Source organism: Wolffia australiana, chromosome 15, assembly GCF_029677425.1.
Source record: "Wolffia australiana isolate 7733 chromosome 15, ASM2967742v1".
In the NCBI taxonomy this organism is placed as follows: Eukaryota; Viridiplantae; Streptophyta; class Magnoliopsida; order Alismatales; family Araceae; genus Wolffia; species Wolffia australiana.
Genome location: NC_135849.1, coordinates 6544137 through 6569449, shown reverse-complemented (window position 1 = coordinate 6569449; position 25313 = coordinate 6544137). Strand labels below are relative to the sequence as shown.

The window sequence follows — 25313 nt, the reverse complement described above, 5'->3', positions numbered from 1 at the left end:
TCACAAATTTTTGTGTCAATCTTGGATGCACCAGCCATTCCCTTCTTTGGTTGAGCTAAGAGGAAGGCTCTCTCTTTCCTAACCTGAAAAACCCTGTACTTATACTAGGTAAAGTGGGGCACATATTAATGGTCTTGTTAGTCTCACAAGTAAAATAAAACAACCCTATACGCCTGACATATGTTTTTTTTTGGCAAAAAGAGGGGAAGGTCACAAGACATCAGTGATTGTCCCTAAATGATTATTATGTAGAAAATTACAAATACACCCTTGATTTAGGAGGTTCCCACACCCTCCATCCACCTCCCTTGAAACCAAACAGACATTAAATTCTTTACATCTGTACTAAGCCTAGGGGTTTGGAAAAAAATTTCGTTTGTTCGCGAACGAACACGAACAGGAAAATTCTAGGTGAACAATGTTAGCAAACAGACGGTCCGCTGGAGTGGTGGTAGCATGGAATGAGGCCATGTTCTCCAAAATGTCTACGTGGACGGGGAAGTTTGGTGCAGCAGTCAAATTGACGCACAGGAGCGACAACTTCGAAATGATTGTAACCTCTATATACGGCCCAGAAAATGCCCAACATAGAAGGGAACTATGGAGGGAGATGACCGAGTTAACAAACACGTTCAACGGGTGCCCCATGTTGTTGGGTGGCGACTTCAACGTGACATTGGCTAAGGATCGACCAAATGAAGCCGTAGGGAGAAATGTAGACTCGAAAAACTTTTGGAATTTCATCGCAGACTGCATATATATGTGGAGAAGTGCAATGGGACGAAACAGGATGTCGCGTCTGGACCGGTTTCTATGCTCTGTTGAGCTCGCGGAGCGATTTCTATTAGCGGATGTGAGATCACTTCCGCGCCCTCTCTCTACTCATACACCAATCGTATGGGCTGGAAATGAGACAACTAGGGGACCCACCTACCTCAAGGTAGACAAATCGTGGCTGCAAGAGGTTGACTTCAAAGAAGAGATGCAAGAAAAATGGCACTCACTACCCCAACTACAATTAGAGACGAAAACGTTGGCCACCAAAATATACGGGCTGCAGCAACATTTCGTGGAGTTTAGTAAGAAAGTACACGAGCACAGAAAGAAGACAAGAAATGAGGCTCTGTGCAGAATCAAACAACTAGATGATCTTGAGGATATACAGTTTTTGGAAGAAGAAGAATCACACAAACAAAGGAAGTGGAGGGGGGGTGATTGCCATGGAGGACAAGAAACTCGAGATGGATTGGAGACAGCGGTCCAGACAACTATGGCTACAAGCTGGTGATGCAAACACGAGATTTTTCCAATCAGCAGCAAATGGGTGACGTCGGACCAACAATATTTGGAAATTAACGGTTGGAGGTCATGAGCATGTCGGAGCCCAGCCGGTGGGCCGTGCAGTTGCAGATCATTTCCACACTTTCTATTAGAAAAGTAGACGCAATATGTGGATGTGGTGCGAAAAGGGGTCTTGGACTTCAGACCCCTCACACAAGGAGGAGTCGATTCCTCTGTTTTCGGAGGAAGAGGTCAAGGAGGCAATAAAAGGCCTCAATGGTGAAGGGGCGCCAGGCCCAGACGGATTGCCAGTTTTCTTCTATAATGTATACTAGGAGTTGGTGAAACCAAATGTGATGGCCACGTTTGAAGAGTTCCAACAAGGGATATGCAGTATGGGGATACTAAATAGGACATATTTGGTTCTACTCCCCAAGCAGCAAGGCGCGGAATGAATCGAGGACTTTAGACCAATCTCCTTGTCTAACTCCATATACCTTATCATTGCAAAGGTATTGGCAAACATATTGAGAGAGGTGATTGGGGAACTTGTGGGACCCTCCCAATCAGCTTTCATACCGGGTCGTTTACTGGTCGACAGTGCCATAGCAGCAGGCGAGATCCTAGCGACGTGGAAACGTGACAGAACTAAAGGTCTCATGTGGAAGGTTGATTTTGCCAAGACATATGACATGCTTGACTGGGGATACCTCTGGGCGTCAATGAAAAAGGAGGGGCTTCCCGAAACAATGGGTCACATGGATGAAAAGATACATCACAACACATTCCTTCTCAGTGTTGGTGAATGAAAGGCCGGAAGGCAGGTATATACAACTGCAAAGGGGGGTGAGGCAAGGGTGCCCCCTCGCACCCCTATTGTTTGTGTTAGCGGTTGACGCACTTGCCACATGCACTAATCTAGCATGTACACATGGTCTTCTGAAGGGTTATCACACCGCTAGTGTCCTTGGGGGTATCCCATTACTGCAGTACACGGACGACACTACCTTTTTTGTAGAAGGCTCTGTAGAGGAGGCAAAATACCTGTCCACGTTACTCGACCTATTCGCGGACTTCTTCGGCCTATGCATCAATCTGGCTAAGTCTGCATTTGTGAGCTGTGGCTTATCCTTGGAGGAGTGGACTCAATGTGCTGAGGCGCTGGGAACACCGATTGGTAGCCTCCCTAAGAGATATCTAGGTCTGCCGTTGCCTAGAGGGTGGATGACTAAGGCGGATTGGCTGCCGATGATAGAGAAGGTCGAGAGGCGATTGGAAGGATGGCAAGCCAAAGTGTTGTCCAGAGGCGGTAGGTTGGTGATATTGAGGGCGGTCCTGTCAGCAATCTTTATATTCTATCTCTCTGTATTCAAGATGCCTGCTGGAATCGGCCAGAGACTCGAAGGCTTGATGAGACGCTTCCTCCAGAAAGGCAATGGTACCTCTGTAATGCATGCATATAAGGCCTCTGATCCATGTCTGCTCCAGAAGGCCTATCCTCTGCCTACAACGTCACATTGAAGTCACTCTCAAATAATAATGAACGTCCCTGGAATTGTGACACCACCCCTCCCAACTTCCCCCCAAGGGTTGCCCTTAGAGCCGCATTTACTGTGCTGTACTCTGAGATGACCAACTAGAGTTCAATGCTCTTTTGGTTCAATTTCATGGCTGCACTAAACGGGCTTGTCCACATGTCTTCTTTAGAGAACAGTGCTCATTCCAAGACACAACCAAAACCATTTGATCGACCTACAGTGTTCACGACCAGGTACGCCTCTAGGAAACCTCAGCCCACAACCCTCCAGTCCCGTGCCTGGCACTTCTCCAGCATGGTCTCTGATGCGATACACCATCGCATATATGGATGCAGACCCAGGAACACGAAGGAGGACAATGCAACCCACGGAGGCCCAAAAGCAGGAGCTACATAAGCAGATCATCGGAGAGGAGAGAGGGGTTTTTGACTACTTTAAGTGCATCTTTGCATTCGTTCTCAAAGGCCCCTTCTGACTCCTCCTCGTCTGCAGATGTTGATCCCTGCACGAGGTCAGCGTCCCTGCACTGAGTCCAGTTGTCGTCCATCCCGTCTGCTTGGCAGCATCATCAATTCCGCCACCCCTTATCTATTCTATCTCTCTCTTCTTCTACCTTCTTCCTCAGAATGCAGTTGAGACCATTTGGAATAGAATTCATATTTCAAATGCAGTGTTACAAGGGAGGGCGTATCAGTCTCCTGCAGGCATACCATTGTGGCTCCCCATTCTTGCAGATATCTTCCCTCTATTCCTCTTCTCCTCTCGTTACGGAGCCCATGTACATTCCAGGAGATGCACTTCAATGGGTGGGCCGGGTTTTCCTCCCTTGTCTTCTTTTCCCTTTAGTACTCTGCTCCATCTGCCACCACTTCAGTTTTGTATGGCAAGGCTCTGGCCCCCTACTCGGCCTCCCCCCAATGCGTTGGCCTCCGGTATCTTGCTGGCTCCACCATGCTGGCCATACGCATTACGTTCTTTCCCTAGAAGGCTTTACAGATTTACTTGTGAGACACAGAAGGTAGGATAATGGCATGGGCTAAGACTTCATCATTATTTTATTTCAGGTCCCTGTTTCTAGTCGGAGTGGTTCAAATCCTTTTTCTTTGGATGTCCCGGCAAATCTACGTTATTTATTTTCTGAGAAAACTGGTATTCCTGCAACCGCTGTCGCCAATGCTATTGTAAGTACTAAAGCCTTCTTTTTTAGAAATCTCATTGATCCTGTATTGACGAAATGACACCCCATGAATGATGGCTTATATTTTTGCCATTCAGGTCTACAGTTTGAAGCCAGGGGATTCCGCAATGGTTTACTTTGGGAAACTTACAGATATATTAGAACAGTTAATTCATCTCTTCTGAATGGTTAATAGTTTCATGCTGTTTGCACCATGTTTCTCATTGACTTAACATTTCTCATCTCATTTCATGTTGTAGATATTACCACCCATCAAATGGGGGAAGGTGGACCTACTCATTGGAGCGTTTCCTCAGACATTTAACAATTTCTTTCCAGAAACGACTCTATCGCGAAAAACTGTGAGAATTTTTTTTGGTAGACTTCATAATGAGTTAGTAAGAATTCTCAGCTTAACCTTGTGCCTTCAGCATGATACATGATGGCACGGCCGTTGAATTTCCATTGGGCAAGTCAGAAAGGGCTTCTTTTGTTAGGACGATTCTAAAAATAATTGATCGTGGCCAGTACAGCAAAAACAATCCTCTCGCTGAAACAGTTGCTTCCACTATTTCAATCTTATCATATGTAGAACCTTCACTGGTCCTTCCTTTTACTGCTGCTCGGTTCCAACTTGCATTGGAAACGGTGAGTTTCTCTTTGGTTTCTATTTTTTGATGTATTCCGTCTTTTCATCACGACAAAGCTTCATACGCCTGATTCCTATGGAGCCGATTTTTTGCCTATTAATTAGGTAACGGCTACACACCAGCTGAAGGCCGCCATAATGTCTATAGCGTTCACTGTACGACCCTTTTTGGCATCCGTTGCAGAGTCAGATTCTGACTGTGATAGCCTTTCTGCTTCAAATCTCTTAACGGTGTGTCTATCCAACTCCTTGCTCGGCTTGGATGCTAATGATCCTCCAAAGACCTTGGCAACAATGCAACTGATAGCATCTTTATTCTCTAATGTATGCCTGAATCGTTATTCCTGTCAAAACTCATGAGATCTCATACTTCGACTTGAAATGTAACTTCTTCACTTTTTCAGTTAACAGAGATTAGCGATAACAAGAACATGCCTCCAGTCCTCCAGAACGTCAGCTTCTCTGATTGGCTTGATGAGTTTTTTGATCGATTATTTTCTCTTCTTCAACATTTGGAGTCTAGTAGTACTGGGTGAGTCATCTGATCACATAGTTTTTCTTTTGGTGGTACAGCATTGACATTTTTGCTAAGGCTTATGATTTATGTTTTTTTGAATTTCAGGAACGAAGGTCTGAATGATTCTAATACTTCAGAAACTTTTCTTCTTCATGATAGTTCTTATTATTTTTGTATGTTGGAAGTCTTGCTTGGGAAATTGTCAAAGCCTCTCTTTGATCGGGTTGAGTATCTTCTATGCTCAGAAAGCTTCTCATTTGAACTGATCTATTTTATTATGGAAATTTTGGATGACGGTATTATTTATTTGCAGTCTCTGAAGAAGATCTCCAAATTCGTGAATACCAATATTCTTACGGGGGCTGTTGCTGAAGTCGGGCTTCTTTGTTGCACTTGTCTCTATTCGAATCCTGATGATGCTAGTATCCATATTATTAAACCGATTGTAATGTCTATTATGGAAACCTTGGAAGAATTCCCGGCTTCTGGATTTGGTGATGATGGATCCTCAAGCTCATCTTTTTGTACTAAGGTTACTTCATAATAAAAATACATGCCAATCCTCATTTTCTGCGTATTTTTCTTTTTTGACTTCAAAAAATCTCATATTCAGGTCACGGTATCCCCTGCCATAGAAACGACCCTTGAGTACCAGCTGAAAGTATTGTCAGCAGCCATCAGTTATGGGGGTCCTGTGCTGCTACATTACAGAGAAGAATTGAAAAAACTTGTCGCATCTGCTTTCAACGCTCACTCGTGGAAGGTTCCAATGATCTCCCTTTTGAAATTCTGATTAAATTGTATGCTGAAATCATTTTAAACATCTTTTTTATGGAATAAAGGTGTATGGAGCTGGTGATCATCTTCTTCGTTCTCTTCTTGGAAGCCTTGTCCTTTATTACCCTGTTGATCAGCATAGGTGCATTGTCTTACTCAGTTTATGATTCTTTTTTTCCTTTCCAAAAATTTCCATCCTGCATTCTGCCACTAGATGTAGCAATGCATGTAACAAACATACCTTCCCAAATCTACTGCTCAAATTAAATATTTCCATGTCTTTAGCTTGTGGGATCCAAGTCCATGGATTATTTGTAGCTACTTGCATAAGCATTCTCAATGTAGCCATCCACCTGTGTACTCAGTTTTTTGGGGGGACAGTGAGAAGCATCAAATGGATCTAATGAAATTACCTTTGATGTTTTCCGCTCTAAACAGTTTTTCATACTTGTATTTTTGTCTCAACTCTTTGTTCTTTCAGATGCATCTCTCACCATCCCGATATCCAAGGTTTGGAGGAATGGATTTGCTCAAAAAATACAGGAGGAGGAGCTCAACATCTTCCCAGGTGGCATATTCCTTCGTTGGACGAATTGTCATTTGCCAATGAGCTCCTTGATCAACATCTGCAGTCTGCTTTGGACACTCTTCTTAGAATATGCCAGACAAAACTACACTCTGAGGCTGGTATGATTTAATTCTGTGGTGCATCCCATGATTAGCTTTGGAAAAAGTAAACTAGATGGTATGCCTTTTAAGTTAAAAATGTCACTGATGTGCGATAATTTTGATTTCCTTGAAAATTGATATTTTGAAAAATTCTCATGCGCAATAGTAGTGGTTCTGTACAAAAAAGGTTGACAGGCTGAGTTATATTTAACTTCTTAATCATGTTCGATGTCTCAAATTTTACGTATGAATAGGGAATGAGAAGGAGCACCTGAAAGTTACTCTTCTTCGCATATACTCTTCGCTAAGAGGTGTGCAATCATGTTTACCTGACCTCCGCCCAAGAAATGAAAAGGGAGAAATCTGCAATGAGGACCATGGGACATTTTTTATCTCTGGAGCCGCTGGTTTGAGTGTTGGGAGTTCTGAACTGAGGGAAAAAGCATCAGAGGTTATGCATGTCGCCTCCAAGTAATATTTTCTATATCCAATAACGTGATAATGTCCCATAAAATGACTTTTTTTCTCATCGATGTTTACTCTGCATCAGGTATACATGGGAAGAAAGATCAGATGACAGCATACTGTTGATACTTGTCATCCGTATAATTGATTTGCTAGCCAACTTTGGTAAGATGATGTATTTTTTTAATTCAGTGGGTTGTCATCTAGTTAACTCATTGCATGTATTTTGAATGCCAAAATTTACCTTATATAGGTGGTATGGAGTTTGAAGAGTGGTCTAATCATCTCCATTCCTGGATGTATGAATCTGCTTCCACTATTGAGCCGCCATGCAACTTTATCATTCCGTCTTCAGTTCAAGGAAAGAAAAGGTAACGACCTACATTTAGATGGTTAAAAATGCTCCTCCATAATTCTGTAAATCTTCATCTGTTTTCTTATGGTTCCAGGCCTAGGTGGGCAATAATCGAAAAAGTATATGTGCATAACATATGGCGGTCCTCACAGTCATCATATCATAAATTCCGGACTAATACTAAATTATCTCCTTCTCCGTGCCTTGTCCTTCTCTTGGAAGATCTCCTGCGTCTATCTCTGCATCAATATGAATCTGTTCGATTGTAAGTGTTCTTCACCATCTTTTCTCATCAGATATGGTTGTTTTATCAGTAAAACTATTGGACGCATTTCAATTCTTCTTTGCATATCTGTCATTTATCCTCCAGTTGGCCGTATTGGGAATTTAATATTTGGTGGGGGGGGGGGGGTTGGAGATCCATTTCTATCCATTTCACAATAATGAAATATCTATTCATAGCCAAGTAAAGACGATGAGTAAGGCAATAAAAACTGTATCTGAAGACACATGCTGACAATGTTGGCAATTTTTTCTCTGATTATTTAGGTTCTAGAATTATTAAGTAAAGGATGTAGGTGAATTGTGGATGAGCCAGACATTCACATTGTATGGTACTAAATAAGTTTTTTCTGATAAAGAAGAGTTGCCAAATCATTGAAGGGCCATTCCCAAGAACATTTTGTGCTGGTATTCGCTATCATATCATTGGGTTGGCACCTTGTCAAACAGGATTACCCATCTATCATGAAGGAAGAGCAGAGAATGAATTACTTGGGATAATGACGTAAATTTGCTGTCTTGAGTTTCAATGAAGGCACTCTTGAATGAAGAAGGCATTCTTTTACCCGTCTATGGAAGTTTCAATGAAAAAGGCACTCTTTTACACCACAAATGACCATCTTTGAGCTTGGAAACTGATACAGTTCTAACTAATCAAGAAACGAATTCTTGAAAACAGTAGAATTGACTCACAATGGTAGTGTAGCAATACAATTCTCCAGATAGAGGAAGATCCCAGATACGTAGCGCCTGCTCGAGCTCCCCAACCGAGTGCAGCTTCAGCTCAGCAACGCCTCCAATCTCCAGGTTCTTTCTCCAAGTGATCGATGCCCCTCCAGTCCAGAGGGGGTTTTCCTTATATGGGAGCAAGATGTCCTTGCTCCTAGCCCAGGCAGTTAGTTACCACCCTGGGCGGTTAATCTTGATCTTGGACTACATGGACTCCACACATGTGGGCCAAAGGGTGGTCCCACGTGCAAACTCATTCACCTTTTTTCCTTCCTGTCCTCCTTTCTTCTTTCTTTTATATGTAATCCAAGGTATCGTAACAGAAATATTTAAGGCATTGTGTGATTCATATGATTTAAAACCATGTCTTATGTCAAAGCGTAGTTAAATTCTTTGACGCGAACCTTAAAAAACAATGGGGGCACAAGGTTATACTCCTATTCACCTTATTAAGAAAACCTCTTTCTATTTGTCTTTTCTGCAATGTGTTGGCTTTCATTCTTCTATCCGCCTTACATGTGAACATACTGTTGCCTATGTGATGTCAGTGTCTGCCTAAATAAAATATAAAAGAGACAAATGAGAGAACACTAAAGAATCACGTCACAAAACTCGTTAAAGGGATATGCTCATTGCATGTTGAATCTTAACCTAGATTTATGCATTTGATAAATTCCATATAGCCTTTATGACTGACTTGTGAGTGGATGTGTTTGAGAGTGAAATGTTATTCTCGTGTTTGTCAAATTATTTGAGAAAGTGCATAAGCTAGTAAAATTCAAGAGTTAACATGGGCAAAGACATGGCAATAGGGAAGAATTCCAGTTTCCCTTGGCCACATGTTTGCTTCCATGATATTCCATTACCCTTAAATAGGCAAATGGATGATGACATTATGACACAAACCCCTTACATTGTGAAAACTATCTTCCATTTCATTCCATTCCATCTCCCTCAAATGTGCAAATGGAGGATGACATTATGACTCAAACCCTTCATATGGTGAAGAGTATCTTACTGCCTTTTTGTCTAAGTGTAAGAGTTGTGCAAGTCAGGCGTCATTGAGACGGTGAAGCAGAGGTTAAAGGGGTGCATGGCCAGAGTGCTGTTTGAGGGGTATTTTGGGGGGGGGGGGGGGAGGCGCCTGGTATTGTTGCATCAGGTGCCCTCAACGCATCCCATCTTTTACCTATCTATCTCGAATCTCCCTTTGGGAATCGGTGAGTGCCAAGAAGGCTTGATGAAGCAATCTCTCTGGAAAAGCTCGGGGTTGGAGAAAGGGAGGGGCATGAACCAAGTATCTTGGGATGTGGTTAGCAGACGACCAAACAGCAGTGGCTTGGGTTGTCGCAGCTGCAAGACATGAATCTCAACCTCTTGGTCAAGTGGTTGGGCAGACTTATTGGACTGGAGGTGGATATGGTAGAGATTATGGACCATGGATGGACTAGGAGAGACAAGCATCTCTATTTAGAGGGGACTTTGCATTCTGACAAGGGTTGAGGCAAGTGTTCCCCAAAGTCTGAGAATTTTTGGCACCAAGCTGGGGAGGGGTGCACAACTAACCGAGGCCTCTCCTGAACAAGAATCCAGGGAAGGTGTCCAACAGACACCAACCTTGGATATGTTCAAAGAAAGCAACTGAAGCAACAGTATAACTGCCCAAATTAGGATAGTATAAATAGGCGTAGATAAGTGTTGTATAGGTTAGGAAAACACTCATGGAGAAGTAGGAGTGATTCCTAAGGCTCTTAAGTTAATCCTTAAGAGATTGGGGGGCGAGTGATTGTCTAGTTGGTCAGATCCTGCCAGAAGAGGTCTGTATACTGGTATCTCCAACTGTGATCAATATATTGTTTCTATCTTCCTAATTTATTCTCGTCTGAATTGGAATATTTCTGAGAAGACTGTAACATACACCCACCATTGAGACAATGGGGGCATAAAGACGACTGCTTTTGCTGATGGCCATACCTCAATGGCTTGAAACTGTGTAAGGTTAGTCACAATTGTCTGAGAGAGTACTTAAAGGGTCTGGAAGCCCATGGTGGGGGCTGATGTATTGGGCAGCTCTCATTTATTATTTGCTTAAGTCTCTCTCTCTCGACTCCTCCCTTCCCTTCCGCCTTTCCTCGATCCTTCTTTTCTTCTTCTCTTATGGTCTTCCCTTCGTATTTTTCCCTTTTCTTCTCTTACTATAGCTCTTTCATTCTACCTTAATCCTTCTCTCTCCCTCCTTTGCATGATCTTTCTCTCTCTGTCTCAAGATCCTTCTCTTTTTTCCCCTTCTCAGTTGATCCCAAGCCCATCTTCCAAATATTGGGGGTGTTTTAATTTGTAGAAATATTCGAGAGATCACATAAAATCGGTGACACCCCAAATATTTGGGGTGTGTCTTGGGATATCTACTTTGGGCTATATACTTGGATATGTGTGCCAGTTTCAGCATTCATTTATGAGAAGTCTGCAGTCTGTGTGTGATTCTCGAGGGTTTCTATTGTCTGTTGATCTCTGCACACTAGTGGAGTCTCAAGAAGTCTCCTTCCCAGTCTTTATTAACTCCTTCCCTTTTTCTCTCACTTTTAGAGTCCCTTTATTCCCATTTGTTTTGTAGCAGAATTATATTGCTTCTGCAGACCTTATATGCTTAACTAAAAAAACTAACTGGTATTAGCATTTCTATTTAATTATTTATTTGGCAATTTCTAGTTGGGTCAGCATTTTGATTCTATTTGTATCTTTGTCAACGACCAACATTTTGGCCGCTAAGGACTTTTTCCATGTTTTCTTTGACTCATTTTCCCAGCAGAGCTGCCAAAACTCTCTTGAAAATAGTGAAGCGTTGGCCAACATTAATCTCATACTGTGTTCGTACTTTGACGGAGAAGCTACATGATCCCACTTCATCAGAACATGTGGTTTTGGGTGCATGCTCTGTTCTTGGTTCACAGACTGTTCTTAGGCATTTGACAATGGTATATTTTTCCTTTTCTTATAATCTCATATTTCAGTCCTTTAACCTTCTAATCATGAGTTTTTGTTTCTTCAGGATGCCAGCTCTTTCTCATCCTTTATCTTGGGGCTTCTTTCCAGGTAATCCTTTACAAATTGTCCTCACACTGCCCTAATTTTACTTCCTTTTTGGGTAGTATTGCTTGATTGGCTATCACTTGTGTTCCATGTCCTGTAGTTCTCACCATGAGTCATTAAAGGCACAGAAAGCAATTAGCGAGGTATAATATTGTCCAGATTTTTCGAAGAATGTACATCATCCGTCTTTTCACATTAATGTGATATTTCCTTGATCAGCTCTTCGTAAAGTATAACATTCACTTTGCTGGGCTGCCAGAGTGTTTCTTCAAGGACTTTGACAATTCTCTCGAGCAAACAGAGTTCCAAAATCTGATTTCTAAAATTAGCTCCATGAGCTTTGCTTCAAATGGGCTGCATTGGAGGTATTATTCTTTACGATTTCCACTAATTACTTGACGCAGTTATCTCTTCAGAAACCATGAGTTCTGTCTTCCTTTCCCATCCACCATTTCTGTGGTTTGATAATAATCCATTATAATTTTGATACACCCATCTGATATGACACAACTCACATTTTATTTTCAGGTATCACCTAATGGCTAATCGAGTACTTTTATTGTTGACACTTGCTTCAAGAAATGGCTCAACTTTCTCTACCCAATTACTTGGAGAAACTACAGGTTTGTGTCAATAATAAATACTGCTGTTTACTACATCCATTTGTGTGATAGTAGTTTATCTTATGTCTAGCTCATTTCTTGATCCATCGGAACCACTGGTGTTGGTATCCTGGATACTGCTTCCTTTTCACATAAATAAGAGTTTAATAAGAATATTTTTTACCAGGGCATTTTTTGAAGGCTTTGAAGAGCCAACAGCCGCAATCAAGGATGCTTGCAATCTCAGCTTTGAATACTCTTCTGGAAGGATCACATCGCAAAATGGCTGCTGAGAAGTCACTTCTGTGCGAAGAAAATTTGGGTGAAACAAACAGATCATTTCTAGAAATTATCCTGACTCAAATTTTTCAGGAAGGAGATTTCCTTGCTGAGACACTGAAAAGCCTCTCCCTTGTTCATGTGATTACTGACATGGAAGGTTCGAGGGCTGATTATGGATCCCTCCAGAGCTCAACAGACAAAGCTATCACCTCATTCTACTTTGAATTTTCTGCCTCGTGGCCACGTACTCCCTCCTGGATATCACTCATGAATGGTAGCTCATTTTACTCCAAATTTGCGCGTATCTTTAAGAGGTTAACTCAAGAATGCAGAACACCATTAGTTTTATCCATTCGTGGCCCAATTGAAGAGCTTGTACGTGAAACAGAGAGACCAATGCAGTGTGTTGCTGCTGAGGCCTTGGCTGGGATGTTGCATTCTGACATTGGTGATTTGGCTGGCGCTTGGGAGAATTGGGTCATGGCGCTATTGGAGACAATAATTTCTATTCCATCAGTGGAGTCCATAACAGAATGGGCCGCATGTGTTCGTTATGCTGTCACAGGAAAAGGAAAATATGGCACCAGAGCTCCTTCTCTACGGCATAAAATTCTGGATTGTTTACTTAGGCCCCTTCCTCCAGCTATCGCCACCAGTATAATGGCAAAGAGATATATTTTTCTTTCTGCAGCATTTGGTGAAATTTCCCCACCAACAATGCCTTATATCGAAATCCAGTACCATTATAAACTCTTGAATGAGCTGTGGGAAAATCTGGATCATTCATCTGCACAGGTAAGATGATAATATCTCAACACTTTTTTATAACCTTTTTTCCTGGGTTTTTGATGCACTTTTGCCTGTTGCCCTAGCCCCAGTAATTGGTCACTTCTAGCTGGTGGGGGACAAACTTTCATTTTTCAAACGTGGCAAATTAATGAGAATAATCATGCTACTTTCTGTTGTACCTAGTTCATGTTTTAGTACTCTGTAGAAATCTACATCAGTCGAGATACTTGCAGAAACTAGATATAGAGTGGATCGAAATAAGAGGTGATAGGGCAGGGCCATGGAAGGAACCTGGCGGGAGGGTCGTTAGCTGTTTAAGAGACACTTTACAATATGTGTTCCCTACCCGTATATTGGAGTAGGAATCCAAATGAGAAATTACATAAAGGCTCTTTATATTCTTTGCTTTCCATCTCTTGGATGCTTTAACTTACTGCTGTTTCATAGGCCTTAATTTTCTCCCTCTACTCTAGTGAGTTGTACAAAAAAACTTTATATAAGGTAACTGGTGTCAGCGGTAGTAGGAAAAAAATGGCATTTTGAAAACCATCATTTTATGCTTTAGTCACAAATGAGTCAGTGGTTATCAACATCTTTTGAATTATATTTTGTCGGAGTAGTTCAATTCATATTTCATTTTTCTTTTGACAGTTCCTATCTTAAGTGAAAGATTCTTATGAAACTGCGATCCAATCATGATCAGGTTGGATTGCCGTCGATCGTCTCTGTCAAGCAATCTGATGATCAAAGAATTTGATCTGATCAAGTTTCCGAATCGATCAAGTGGGTTGGATCTTGATCATGAGCATGGTCCAATCTGATCTCAACTGTCATTTGATCAAGGATTGACAATCAGGTCAAACTTTTAGATCAATTGATCCGTTGAGGGGGGAGGTAAAGTGAAAGAGGAAGTTTGTCCAATGGATAGCTGTTATACGTCAGCGGAGATCTGTCACATGCCATAGATGAAAATATGGCCATTAAAATCAGCATCATATCTAGTCTTTTCCTCCATTTCATTAAAAAATATATTTTGACAGGAGCCGCCCATCATGCCATCAGATCGGATGACCCGATCGCATTTTGCATCAACTCACGATTGGCTATCGCAATTGATCTACCTGGCCCAATTGAGATAGTCGATGGATCTCATGGGTCCAAACGTGGGCCAAACCTAATACAGATCTGCAAGATGGAAGATAATATCGGCTCAGCAAGCCAGTCACTCTGCCGATCAATCTGATTGAATCCCTGAGCACTAGTCAACATCATAGTCAATGGTGTCAACCCTCGTTGATACTGGCATTGATGTTTATTTTGCCGAATTTTGGGTGGTTGATAATGATGTTGATGAGGTTACTATCGGTAGTTCAAGTAAAATCTACCAAATATTCGTCAATGTAAGACATCAAGTGTTGAAGGGAAAGATGGAGGGCAAAGAGAGACCAAAAAAAGAACATCTCCCGCTAATGGTGATCAGCCTGATCTCAATGAATTATATATAAAGAGGGGGAAAGAGAGAGAAACTTAATGGACATGTGCATTAAGTTAAATAGAGGTGCAAATAGAAACAGGGTAGGGCCCATTTCAACACTCCCCCTCAAACTGGAGAGTAGAGATCTTTCAGACCGAGCTTGCAGCATGATACCGTCCTGTTTCACGATCTATCCAGATGTTGTAAACAACCAAATAGAGGAGTATGAGACAGTATCACACGGTCAAATCTCGCGCTAGGAACAGCTCTTGGATTGAGTGCATACTGGCCTCAATGCTTTCAACAAGCCTTTGCTTGTGCAGCGAAAGTCTTGAGCGACCGCTTTAGAAAGCTTGGAGGTTAAGGAGAGGGTGGGGCAGCCCTGTACATGAATTGGGTCATTGCATCATATATCAGAACAGATTACATTGTAGTCGTAGCCATTAAATGGGGGAAGACTAGGGAAGATTCCGAAGCAACGAGACGAGACGCTACGTACCTGGGTAGTGGCGCTCCTGCACCTTGAGGCCCACAGCCATGCGCATGCCTTCCTGCACCGCTGCTAAATGCTTGTCCCCGGGCTGGGCGCCGCGTACCTGTGGGTCTCGGCAGTTGGCAGGAAATGCTGCCTTGGTGCAGGAAATGCTGCCCACTTTGGGGCCTTACAGATAATCATACAGCTAAGAGTGAAAGAGTGGGAAGCGAGATAGGATTAGGAGATAGGTGTGGAGGAAGGAAGCGGGAAGATCACTGCCTTCATTTGGTAGAGGAAGCCACCGCCATTTGAGGGTAGATCATCCGGAGAACGAAGGGTGGGGGTCAGGAATGAAGTAGAAGGGAGTTCAGAGAGGGAGGGAAATCACCCTTAAACTATAAATATGTTCCTCCTCACGTGAACATATTTGATTGACTAGGGGATCACACTTATTTTTTAGTACAAGTAGCTAAGGGTTTTGCTATGACTTTTTTCTTATGGCCAAACTGTTACAGAGGCCTTTTCCTCTGTTCAATACATAATGACTGAGGTGAAATCTAGTTGGTTAATACGATCAGTTCATCAATGGTCAGCAAGTATGATGGTTCTAATGATGATTTTACATGTATTTTGTGTTTATCTCACAGGTGGATTTAAAAAACCTCAGGAATTAACTTGGGTAACTGGTGTAGTTCTGTCGTTCAGCCGGTTTCCAGCCCTAATGTGGGAACGCTCAGTAGACTCATGAGCTGTCCCCCCTTAGTGGGCCGGCGCCGTTTGTAGATGTAGCTAGGGATCATATCACAACATAACTTCTGAAAGTGCACCGCCAACAGGGCCTTTGTTAGGATGTCAGTGCGCTGCAATGACAAGGCTATTTACCGAGTGCAGAATTGTCCTGAGTCCAGCTTCTCTTAATAAAGTGGAGTTCCACTTCAAAAGGCTAACTGCAATCATGTTGCGCTGGGTCATGGGCAATACTAACTGTAGATTTGTTGTCAAAAAGAGATGAAAATAAATTTTAATTTGAGAGATAGTTCTACGACTTCTTAGCTACTCTTGACAAGAGCTCAAAATTCTGCCCCTGCATCAGAATGAGCCACAACAACTTGCATCTAATATGATCCCCACTGTATCTAGGGCATCTTGCCATTTTACCCTCCTGGTGTATATTGGTCATTTTCCATTCTTTATGTATTTCCCCTTAGATAGGATACAGTTACAAACCTCCCAATAATCTACAAGAAACGACCAAGAAGGGAAAATGACCAATATACACCTGACAGGCATATATTCCTAAAGTAGAGTAGACTGCGGAAACAGACTATATAAATAAACTCCAGTCCTCAAGCATTGCAGAAGGATTCAAGTATTCTCTAGAAGCGGGCTGGGCGAGAGATTCTCTGACCAGAAGTGGGAGAGGATGGCTGATGCGGCTGAAGATCCTCCCCAACAATCTATTTCTTCTTTCCTCTGTTCTCTTTTCTTCTCTTACCTTTGAGTGTCTACGGTCCTCTTGTATCTCCGATTGTAGACGTCTTGGATTGGATCATTCTATGTACGTTCTCCTTGGATTTTGTTGCGAATTTTGTCGGGATCCATATCAGATACCCTTTCTTTAAGAAAGCAGCTACGAAATAATCAGATACCCGTGTTGCTTCACTACTCGTGTAAGAATTTGAAATGATATAAATAAGCTGTCCTGGAGAAGCTTATACTGTGGACTTGATTCTGTAAGGCACTGTAACACCTGAAGATGAAGCAAATATCTATGATCAACAAAGGATGGATCAGGAGGTATATAGTGGTCCACCTAGGCCTATGGAGACTGTCATTCAATACTGTACTCCACTTCTGAGCAATTGCATTGATTAAAGTTGGTCAAGCGATTATTGGACCGGAGAAAGACATTGTCACAAAGGTCTGGAGAGACAACTACGGTATGGAGATGAGCTGAGAACAGCGATTGACCCCAACTAGAGGGACATCCGTTTTCTGGCAGGGCCCAAGACAGATGTTCCTGCAAATTCCGAGGTTTTGAGAGACTTCTACGGTACGGAGATGAGTTATTAACAGTGATCGACCCCAATCATAGGGGCATCCATTTTCTGGCATGGCCTAAGTTAGATTTTCCCACAAATTTAGAGGTTTTTTGAGCCCAAACTGGGGGACAGAGCCTTACTTTTCTACTGGATAGATGATTGGTCGACTAGAGGGACCCCGCCCCTATTTGCATTGACACGGAATCCCCAAGCGTTGGTGCGAGATTGTTGGGATGACACATGGCACACAATCGTGGAGGGTGTGCTGTCTGATCAGAGGTAGGAAGACCTTTTGAATATGCAACAGTCCATCTTACAACTGAGGCCCAGCATTGGCACACGAGACAGCTGGGTGTGGAGGGGGCCATCTATTTCAGTTCGGGTGGTTTACAAGAGGATCAGAGTGGATACAACAGAGGATGAGGCCATCATCTGTACCTGTCGACGTTTATGGAAGCAGAAGGTGTCATTAAAAGTGCATTTTTTTGGATGGCTGGTTCTTTGGAGACAAATTGTGACATGCATCATCCAAAAGCACATGATCCCAGACAAATCAGCGTTGTCCCCATGTGTGCACAAGGGACAGAAGACTTCTCTTATCTGATTTCTGAGTGTTCTTTTGTGCTGGCAATTTGGAGATCGCAGAATGCTCATCGGGGTGGATGTGATGTCCGTCTAGGCATGCTGAAGCTCGCTCAAGGAGTGTGTGTGTGTGTGCAGAGGACATTCAGGGTAGGGAAGGCTCCTCGCAGTGCTCTGGGCATTAGGGCTGTGCCACTGGACCTAATACTACATGATGTGGAGAACTGTATATCCTACTGGTTTAGTAGGAAGTGATGGATTGAAAGGGGACCAGGCTGGTCGGTCATGTATTTTTCACGATTGTATATATTTTTTATTTCAGGTGGATCACCGGTTTGGGCAATCTTCCCTCTTTTTTCAAAAGAAAATGATGCACCACATCATCGATGAGAGCCATGTTGTTTTTGTTGGGGTGATTTTTGCGGGCTGTATTCGGATTTTTCAAGCAATGCAAAGAGACACAAATTCACCAACAATAAATGGGTGAAAACTGTCGAGTAAAAACTGATGGGTGACACTCTCAACATTGAGCTAGGGATCATATTTGGGATCTGTAGAGGCCCATCCTGAAGCAGGTGCTTCATAAGTTTGCCTTCATGAGTGTTTTACACATATTGACCCATTGCAGTAGATTCAACCTTGCAAAGCAAAATTCCAGGGGATCCGTGGGAAAGGATAATACCAGCTGCAAAAATACAATGATATGGACAAACTAGACGGTGACCAGAGCCGGAGCCACAGGTACCTGAAAATCAGAAGAGCCATCCAAGTTGATAGATGCCATGATATAAAAGAACAGTCACCTGAAGATGGCTGCGTGGGCACATGCCAACCTGCGCTTAGGACAGCAGGCGTAAACAGCAGCAACTGGCAACACACAGTGGCAGATGACCAGAAGAACGCATGACAGATGATGTTGAAGGCAACAAAGGTAGAACAATGCACCGTGAGTCCCCCTCCAGCTCTAACCCCGAAAGAGCCAAGGGTTGATGGGCAATAAGAATATCAAACATGAAGTAGAATGTAAACTTCATTGAACCAGAATGGCTAAGGAGTTTCATAGGATGTAAAGGGCTGCACATCACAGAACCTTTCCCGTGGGACCCTCAAGATACTTTTGGTGCTTCCTTTGGGCTTCCAAAAACACCCTGTTGGGGTTTTTCTGGGGTCTAACCATTGGCCTTTCCAGAGCATCGGGGGAAGGATCTGGGTTTTCTTGCTGTCATCTGCGTCCATCTCAATTCTATCTTATGACACCTTGGGAACAAGATGTTCTTAAAAAGAGAGGGCGAGTATTGCGACCCTGTTATGGAATATACTACCTGGTGTATCATTGCATAGAACAGGATGCCTTGGTGGTTAACAGATGATACCCTTCTGATAAGTCTCTTACAAAGACTTACAAGAGCAAGAGAAGACGCCGAGCTTCCTCCACATGTGGTAATTGAGGGCCATGTGCGACCACTCAAATAAGCGCGGGAATCCCTATATAAATAAGGGCGGGCTTCGTATCAAGAAGTGTGTGAAATTTCGTCATCCAGTTGAGAGAAGGAGATTCTCCCTTGGCTTGGAACAGCTGCAGACCTATTCAGGCCGCAGTCTCTGCGATCTAGACAGGGAAGTTGCTTGTATTTCCTGTCTGGTTACTTAGCTATCTCACTATACCTGTCAGATCTTGGATCGGTTCTTCATTATCATTGGATCCAGCCAGAACTGATCTTTTATTGCGTTGTGGTCGAATATTGTGTTGGATCTTGATTGATGTGTTGATATTTCTATTATTTCCGTTACGATCTCTATACGAATTCCTTGGAACCTTAACACCCTCCTTGATCTGATGAGTTTCTAGAAATCTAGTTACTTACAGTGGTCTTCAAGTAAGAATAATAAATGATATAGAAGAAGATGAACAGAACAAAAGGAAATATAGGATGGAAGAGCTTCAGAGTGTCTGGACGCAAGAAGAATCTCTGACTCTGCCTTTGCGCAGAAGGAACAGTGTTGAACAACAACTTGAGTCAACATGCCTTTTTCTTCTTGAAGCAGCCAAGTATCGAATCCATAGAGCTAGTCTCTTTAACCCTTGTGGCTCCACAAGGGGAGGAATAGGGCTCACAGAGAAAAATAATACTCCAAATTATGTCCTCAAGGTTGCATTTGGGCATTATATAGCGTACTAAAAATAAAGAACTGCCCAAAACGATAGTCCATGAGAGAGGGCAACTTAAAACATCGGGAAAAACTACACTAGCAAGGCATGACAGAGTAGGCTGATAAGAAGCCTGAGAGGTCTGAGCAGAGATATTCTGCTGGGTCTGGGACTTGAAATATCTGTCAAAAAATATTGTATGGCTCAAGAAGATTCTGACAAGAAAAAAACAGAAGATTTCAATCTCTGAAAAGTTGTTTTTTATTTCTGAACTATCAATCTCTGAAAAGTTGTAGCAGAGATATTCTGAAGATTCTGGCAAAAGTAGAATCTGTCATAGGATTTTTTGTGTCTCTAGGCAATGAATGTCCTACAGATCTTGTCAGCTTCTTGAAGATTCTCCACCCTGACCCACTATCTGTTTGTGGGCTTCACGAAATAGGCTTTTGGGCTACATCAATCTCCCAGCTCCCTGCCCCCAACTGCTCATGCAATTGCCCAATTAGCTCTCCAGGCAAATTACTTTTCTTGATCTGCCGGTTCCGGCCTTCTGTTTTATTTTGTAGCCTGGTTGATACATGTGTCATTAATTCAAAACGTGCAACAGTGTAAGCGTGTCTGGATCTCTTCCTTTGATTAGTCCTCACGAGGATCTTTTCAGTATGGACCTCTATAAATAGGAGGTAGAGCTAGGATGAAAGATGGAAGAAACTTTCCAGTAGAAGTTTTTTTGGTCCCTCTCCCTCTCTTAATTCCCTGATATCCGTCAGCTTCTTGCATCTCTCTCTTGATCCCTCTCTTTTTCTACTTATAAATATATATCATTCTTTTATGCTGTAACTAGACAGGTTTGTGACACTATCCTCTCCTCTTTCACTTTTCCTCTGCCTCTGAGTTGCTACTTTCCCGTAGAGTCTTGGATCATATTTTTCTTCCTGCAGGTACGAGAGGCAATCGGTGTTGTTCTGAGTATTACTTGTTCAAACCTTCGGCTCTGTGCGTCAGAATCACATCATCATGAAAATGAGAGCAAAGTGGACGAGTCCAGACTTGATACTGTTGCTGAATCTTTCAAGGCTCAGGCGTTCACACTGACAGGAAATATCCAGAATCTCAGCCCTTCGGAGAATGCTATCTCTGCAGGTGCAGAATTGGGGGAAAATGGTTCTGCTGACCTGAGACTAAATGCGGATGTTAGGAAGATGGAAACGGTGATTATCCTGATAATTTCTTGTTTCATGTGATGGTTTTATTGTATTTTCCCTTATTTTTATTGTTTGAATATTTTGCAGATGTTTCACTTCGCTGTTTCATCTCTTAAGTCTGGAAGATCTTCTCATTTGCTGGACATGATTGTTGCACTTATTTATCCCATCATTTCTTTACAGGTAACTATCGAGCCTTGTAATCTGCTCTTGTAGATCCTATGTGTCAGTTCAAAAAAGGAAATTATTATTGATAGATGAAGGCTGTCATAATTCACCTTAAGTACTGTTTATGAAGGAATATGCAGTCCAGAAAGTATGATATAGTGCGATAAATGGAATACTTAATGTCAGACGATACCTGAATTTCTTATTTCTTGTCTTGATTTCTGTTGAAACCCGGAAACTTCCAATATTGTAGAAATGCCCTTATGAGATCCATCTTATTGGATCCATCGTATTGTGTCCTAGAGACCCATAACATTGTAACCCAATATAAATATTGGGGTTCTATGACTGAAAAAAAGAGGAAGTTTCTTTGGAGTTTTGTCTCAGGCGGCTAGGGTTTAGGCAGGTGGATCAAGGGGAGTTTCTGAAGCTAACACATAACTATTATTTAGTATAAATCTAGTGTATGGCCATTGCACATAGTTTTTGGGCAACTCTTTTCTTCTTTTTCACTTTTTTATATTGCTTCGTGGTAGGATACATCTCATAAAGATTTATCAGCCCTGGCCAAGAGGGCATTGAGAGTGCTCAAATGGAGGGTTCTTCCTCGTCCGCATCTAGAAGAAGTTGTCACTGTGCTCCTATCTTCAACTAGCGACCCCAACTGGAGAACGCGATTTGCTTCTCTTACTTATCTTTTGGCCTTCATGTACAGGTGCGTAGTCTGAAGAAAAGGTATTTAGAATTCATCCAGCATCTGAAGATAGATTGTTTTCCTTTCTCATATTCACAGAATTCGTTCTCGTAAATATCTCATGTTTCTCAAAATATCTATTCATTCTTATAAAAAATTTGTATATCAGTTCTTTAATACTCGAAAATCTTTGAAATAGAATGTTTACCTGATATTCATGACAATAAACAATCGTCCATTCTAATCGGGGTAGCAACTGCAGTCAGAATCAACTGTGTTTTACATCATAGGGCTTGAATATTTTGCAACAAATTGTGAAACGAATTTCAAACTCCTTTCATGGTTTTTATGAAGAAGATTTAACTTCTGGTTCCTTAAATGCGTTTTCTATTTTGCGGTTCCCGGTAAAATTTTGGTTCTTGGTTGTTGAATTGTGTAAATGTAAATTGAATCTTGATCTGGTTTATCAATACAATTGTTAGGCACACATTTATTCTGTCAAATACAGAGAAGGAAAAAATCTGGGCAAGTATTGAGGAGCTTCTTCTAGATACTCAAGTTGAGGTATTTTGCCGTGGCTTTTTACTATGATCCTTTTTTTTTGCACGTGACGTATGCTCATTCAATCTCATTGTCGGGGAAAATAGAGCAGCTTCGGAACATAGAATGTTTATTTCCATGGCTGAGTAATTTGATATATGGATGACTCAGGGTATCTACAGCTTATTTTGTAAAGAAATGGTAGAGAGACATTAAGCATGTTGGTGATTATGTGGGTTAGGGAGTATGCAGCCTATGTTCTGATATGTACCTAGAGATAAGATTTAGTCATCCCCGTACCACTGGGAACAAATATCATGGACGGGAACAGTAATGATGATGATAATGGAGATAATGGTATCCAGACTTATAATCTGGGATTGTGATTAAAGACTGGATGGTGGTCCAGTAGAATATCATTATCTTTGTTTTTTTGATATGAATCCAATAATATTTTATGATCTGGATAACAATGACAGATACCATTATTGGTTACAAACATCGATACCTGCCTCACTCCCTCAGCTCAGCGCTCACTGCACGGGGGGTGGGGGGGTTGGTAGGCTGGGGATGCACCTGATGTTAGTGTTAACATTATCATTATTGGTATCATCATCTACGTATAGGTATCATCATCTTCGTATAGGTATCATCATCCCTCTGTTGTATCAAGGCGTTCATTAACCTTATCTTCATTTTTAAAGATATCATATTGGTTCCAATATTGGTATCTCTTTCTGTTTTCAGACAGATAATGCAGATACCGGTATCAGATATTGATGACGGATATAATTAGGGAAGCATTACCTAGAGAGAGAGATAGAGACCCGGCAGTTCTGGTGGAATTGTAGATCCCTCGTAGTGCTCCTATTCCCAGGGGTGATTCATAGAAGGAAGATGAATTGCTGGATCTGATGAATCAAGGACTTTCAGATTTTGTGCTGGACAAAGGTAAAGGCGTACTCCGAGGCGGGTAGACACGGCAGAGTCAGGCCAGTGTAACGATCAGCAGCAAATGACCGTTGGCGGTGCGCAGATAGATCCACAGCTGGGCAAGCAGTTGGCTGGCCTCTGACAAGGGTGATCCCTGTTCGTCGGCAGAATCAATCCACACTCAACCAGAGCGGCAGAAAATGATCCATCCCGTAACAACATTACCGGTCTTTTCCCTCATCGATCTCCTTGCATTGTAGACTTTTTTGCTCGTGAATCACTTGTGACCATGGGTGAGCTCCTTGGCCCAGTTTTTCTTTTTCCTTGAATATGTAACTCTGGGATTTTATCAATAATCCCCTCTAAACCTTTCACCTTGTCCACCTGGTGGCGGATGTCAGTTGATGTGGTTGCTAAATGTTGCCATTTTACCAGGACTTGAGGGCCTGGTAGGAAGCAACTTGCCTCTGTAATATCTCCATGCAACAAATACTATCATGCTCCTTGGATAAGGATGGAGGGAGTGGATGGCTTCTTTGATGGCTGTTAGCCTAGGAGTTACTATCTTGGACTTTAATCATCCAGTCAGGATGATCATCCAGAGAGTAGACAAAGCCTGGAAGTACACGACAGAGTTATCAGAGAATGCTTAATAGGAGTAGTCAGGAAAGGAGCCCCGGATTTGGAGGAAGTAAGACAAGATCTCTGGGAGAAGTGGCCAAATCTTGAGAGAGCAGAAACCTGGGAGTTGGAAAACGGGCAATTCTTCATTTGTAGAGTCTCAATGGCGACTTACATCAAAATCAATGGTTGGAAACAACGGATTGGCAAAAAGGTGGAGATAAAATGGCGGAGAGTCCTCCCGCAGGACGGAGCCCCAAAGGAGACACGAGAGACATCTATACTAGAGGCACGGGACATTCCAGTGGGGTACAGAACCAGGCCGGCGCTGGAGACGATGATAAAACAGTTTAGCAAACTTCGCAATATCATCTCAACCAGACTTGTAACCAGTGATCCAAACTGTGTGATAATGGATGTGGAAAGGCTCAAGGGGGCAGTGATTCCACCAGTGGTCAGATTATGGGGCCGGAGGGGGTCTTTTGAGATCAGGCTGGTTACGAGGACGCCACCACCCCCACCATTTGCAGGACCAAGCAGGGAAGAGACTGGAGACGACAAGGAGGAGCAGGCCTCGCAGCATGCGAAAGGAGCATTAAAGAAAGCCGGGATCAAAACAAACCAACACAAAACACAAATATACCGCCACCAGGGGAAGAGGGGAGGCAAGGGGACAGTAATAGTGCAGGTTCTGACCCAAAAGCGGACACTGACAGACAGGAAATAAACAAAGGAACTAACCCATCTCGTAATAAGACAAATTCAGGCCAAAGCGAGCAGCCGGCAAAAAAGGTGGTAATTCAAAGCCTGGAGCAGAGCAAAGAAAGAGCGACAATCCTGAGTCAGAGGCTTTTGCAAAAGAGTGCAGTAGTGAGAATGGAGGACCATGAAGAAGAGACGAATAAGGAAAGAACAGAGATACAACCGACACAGACAAAAGAAAGGGGAAGCTCAGGAGCCAGTATGGTTAGGCGGAAGAGGACAGAACTGAAGCAGGATAAGGGAGTTGTGAGGTGGATGAAGGCCGGAAAAAGTGGCCGTCGGAAGTTAATGGCAGGGGAAATGATGAAGAGTACCATGAGGAGCAAAGCACAAAGACTTACAATACACTCGAGAACACAAGATGTGGAGATGACTGCAATGGTAATGACAGACACCACAGACAATACAATTGACAGAGATGGTGACCCAGTATTGAATAAGCAAATAGAAGAGGTTGCGGTGGAAG

General features: G+C 42.5%; 1 protein-coding gene across 3 annotated transcripts in view; it reads left to right on the top strand.

Moving 5' to 3' along the window:
• PA200 (proteasome activating protein 200) overlaps positions 1–25313 on the top strand; it is a 37503-nt gene that overhangs the window by 5614 nt on the left and 6576 nt on the right. For 2 of the 3 annotated variants that reach the window (XM_078587299.1, XM_078587302.1), the window contains 25 exons: positions 3884–4000; positions 4095–4162; positions 4257–4358; positions 4428–4644; positions 4751–4969; positions 5050–5177; positions 5268–5385; positions 5476–5694; positions 5776–5925; positions 6005–6081; positions 6421–6626; positions 6863–7079; positions 7159–7238; positions 7327–7444; positions 7523–7693; positions 11246–11414; positions 11489–11532; positions 11630–11672; positions 11749–11894; positions 12058–12152; positions 12319–13208; positions 20866–21135; positions 21217–21312; positions 21834–22012; positions 22474–22555. In XM_078587299.1, the coding sequence (XP_078443425.1) occupies positions 3884–4000; positions 4095–4162; positions 4257–4358; positions 4428–4644; positions 4751–4969; positions 5050–5177; positions 5268–5385; positions 5476–5694; positions 5776–5925; positions 6005–6081; positions 6421–6626; positions 6863–7079; positions 7159–7238; positions 7327–7444; positions 7523–7693; positions 11246–11414; positions 11489–11532; positions 11630–11672; positions 11749–11894; positions 12058–12152; positions 12319–13208; positions 20866–21135; positions 21217–21312; positions 21834–22012; positions 22474–22555 (4221 nt within the window). The remainder of the gene's footprint in view (positions 1–3883; positions 4001–4094; positions 4163–4256; positions 4359–4427; positions 4645–4750; positions 4970–5049; positions 5178–5267; positions 5386–5475; positions 5695–5775; positions 5926–6004; positions 6082–6420; positions 6627–6862; positions 7080–7158; positions 7239–7326; positions 7445–7522; positions 7694–11245; positions 11415–11488; positions 11533–11629; positions 11673–11748; positions 11895–12057; positions 12153–12318; positions 13209–20865; positions 21136–21216; positions 21313–21833; positions 22013–22473; positions 22556–25313) is intronic. The other variant, XM_078587301.1, reaches the window with a different exon arrangement.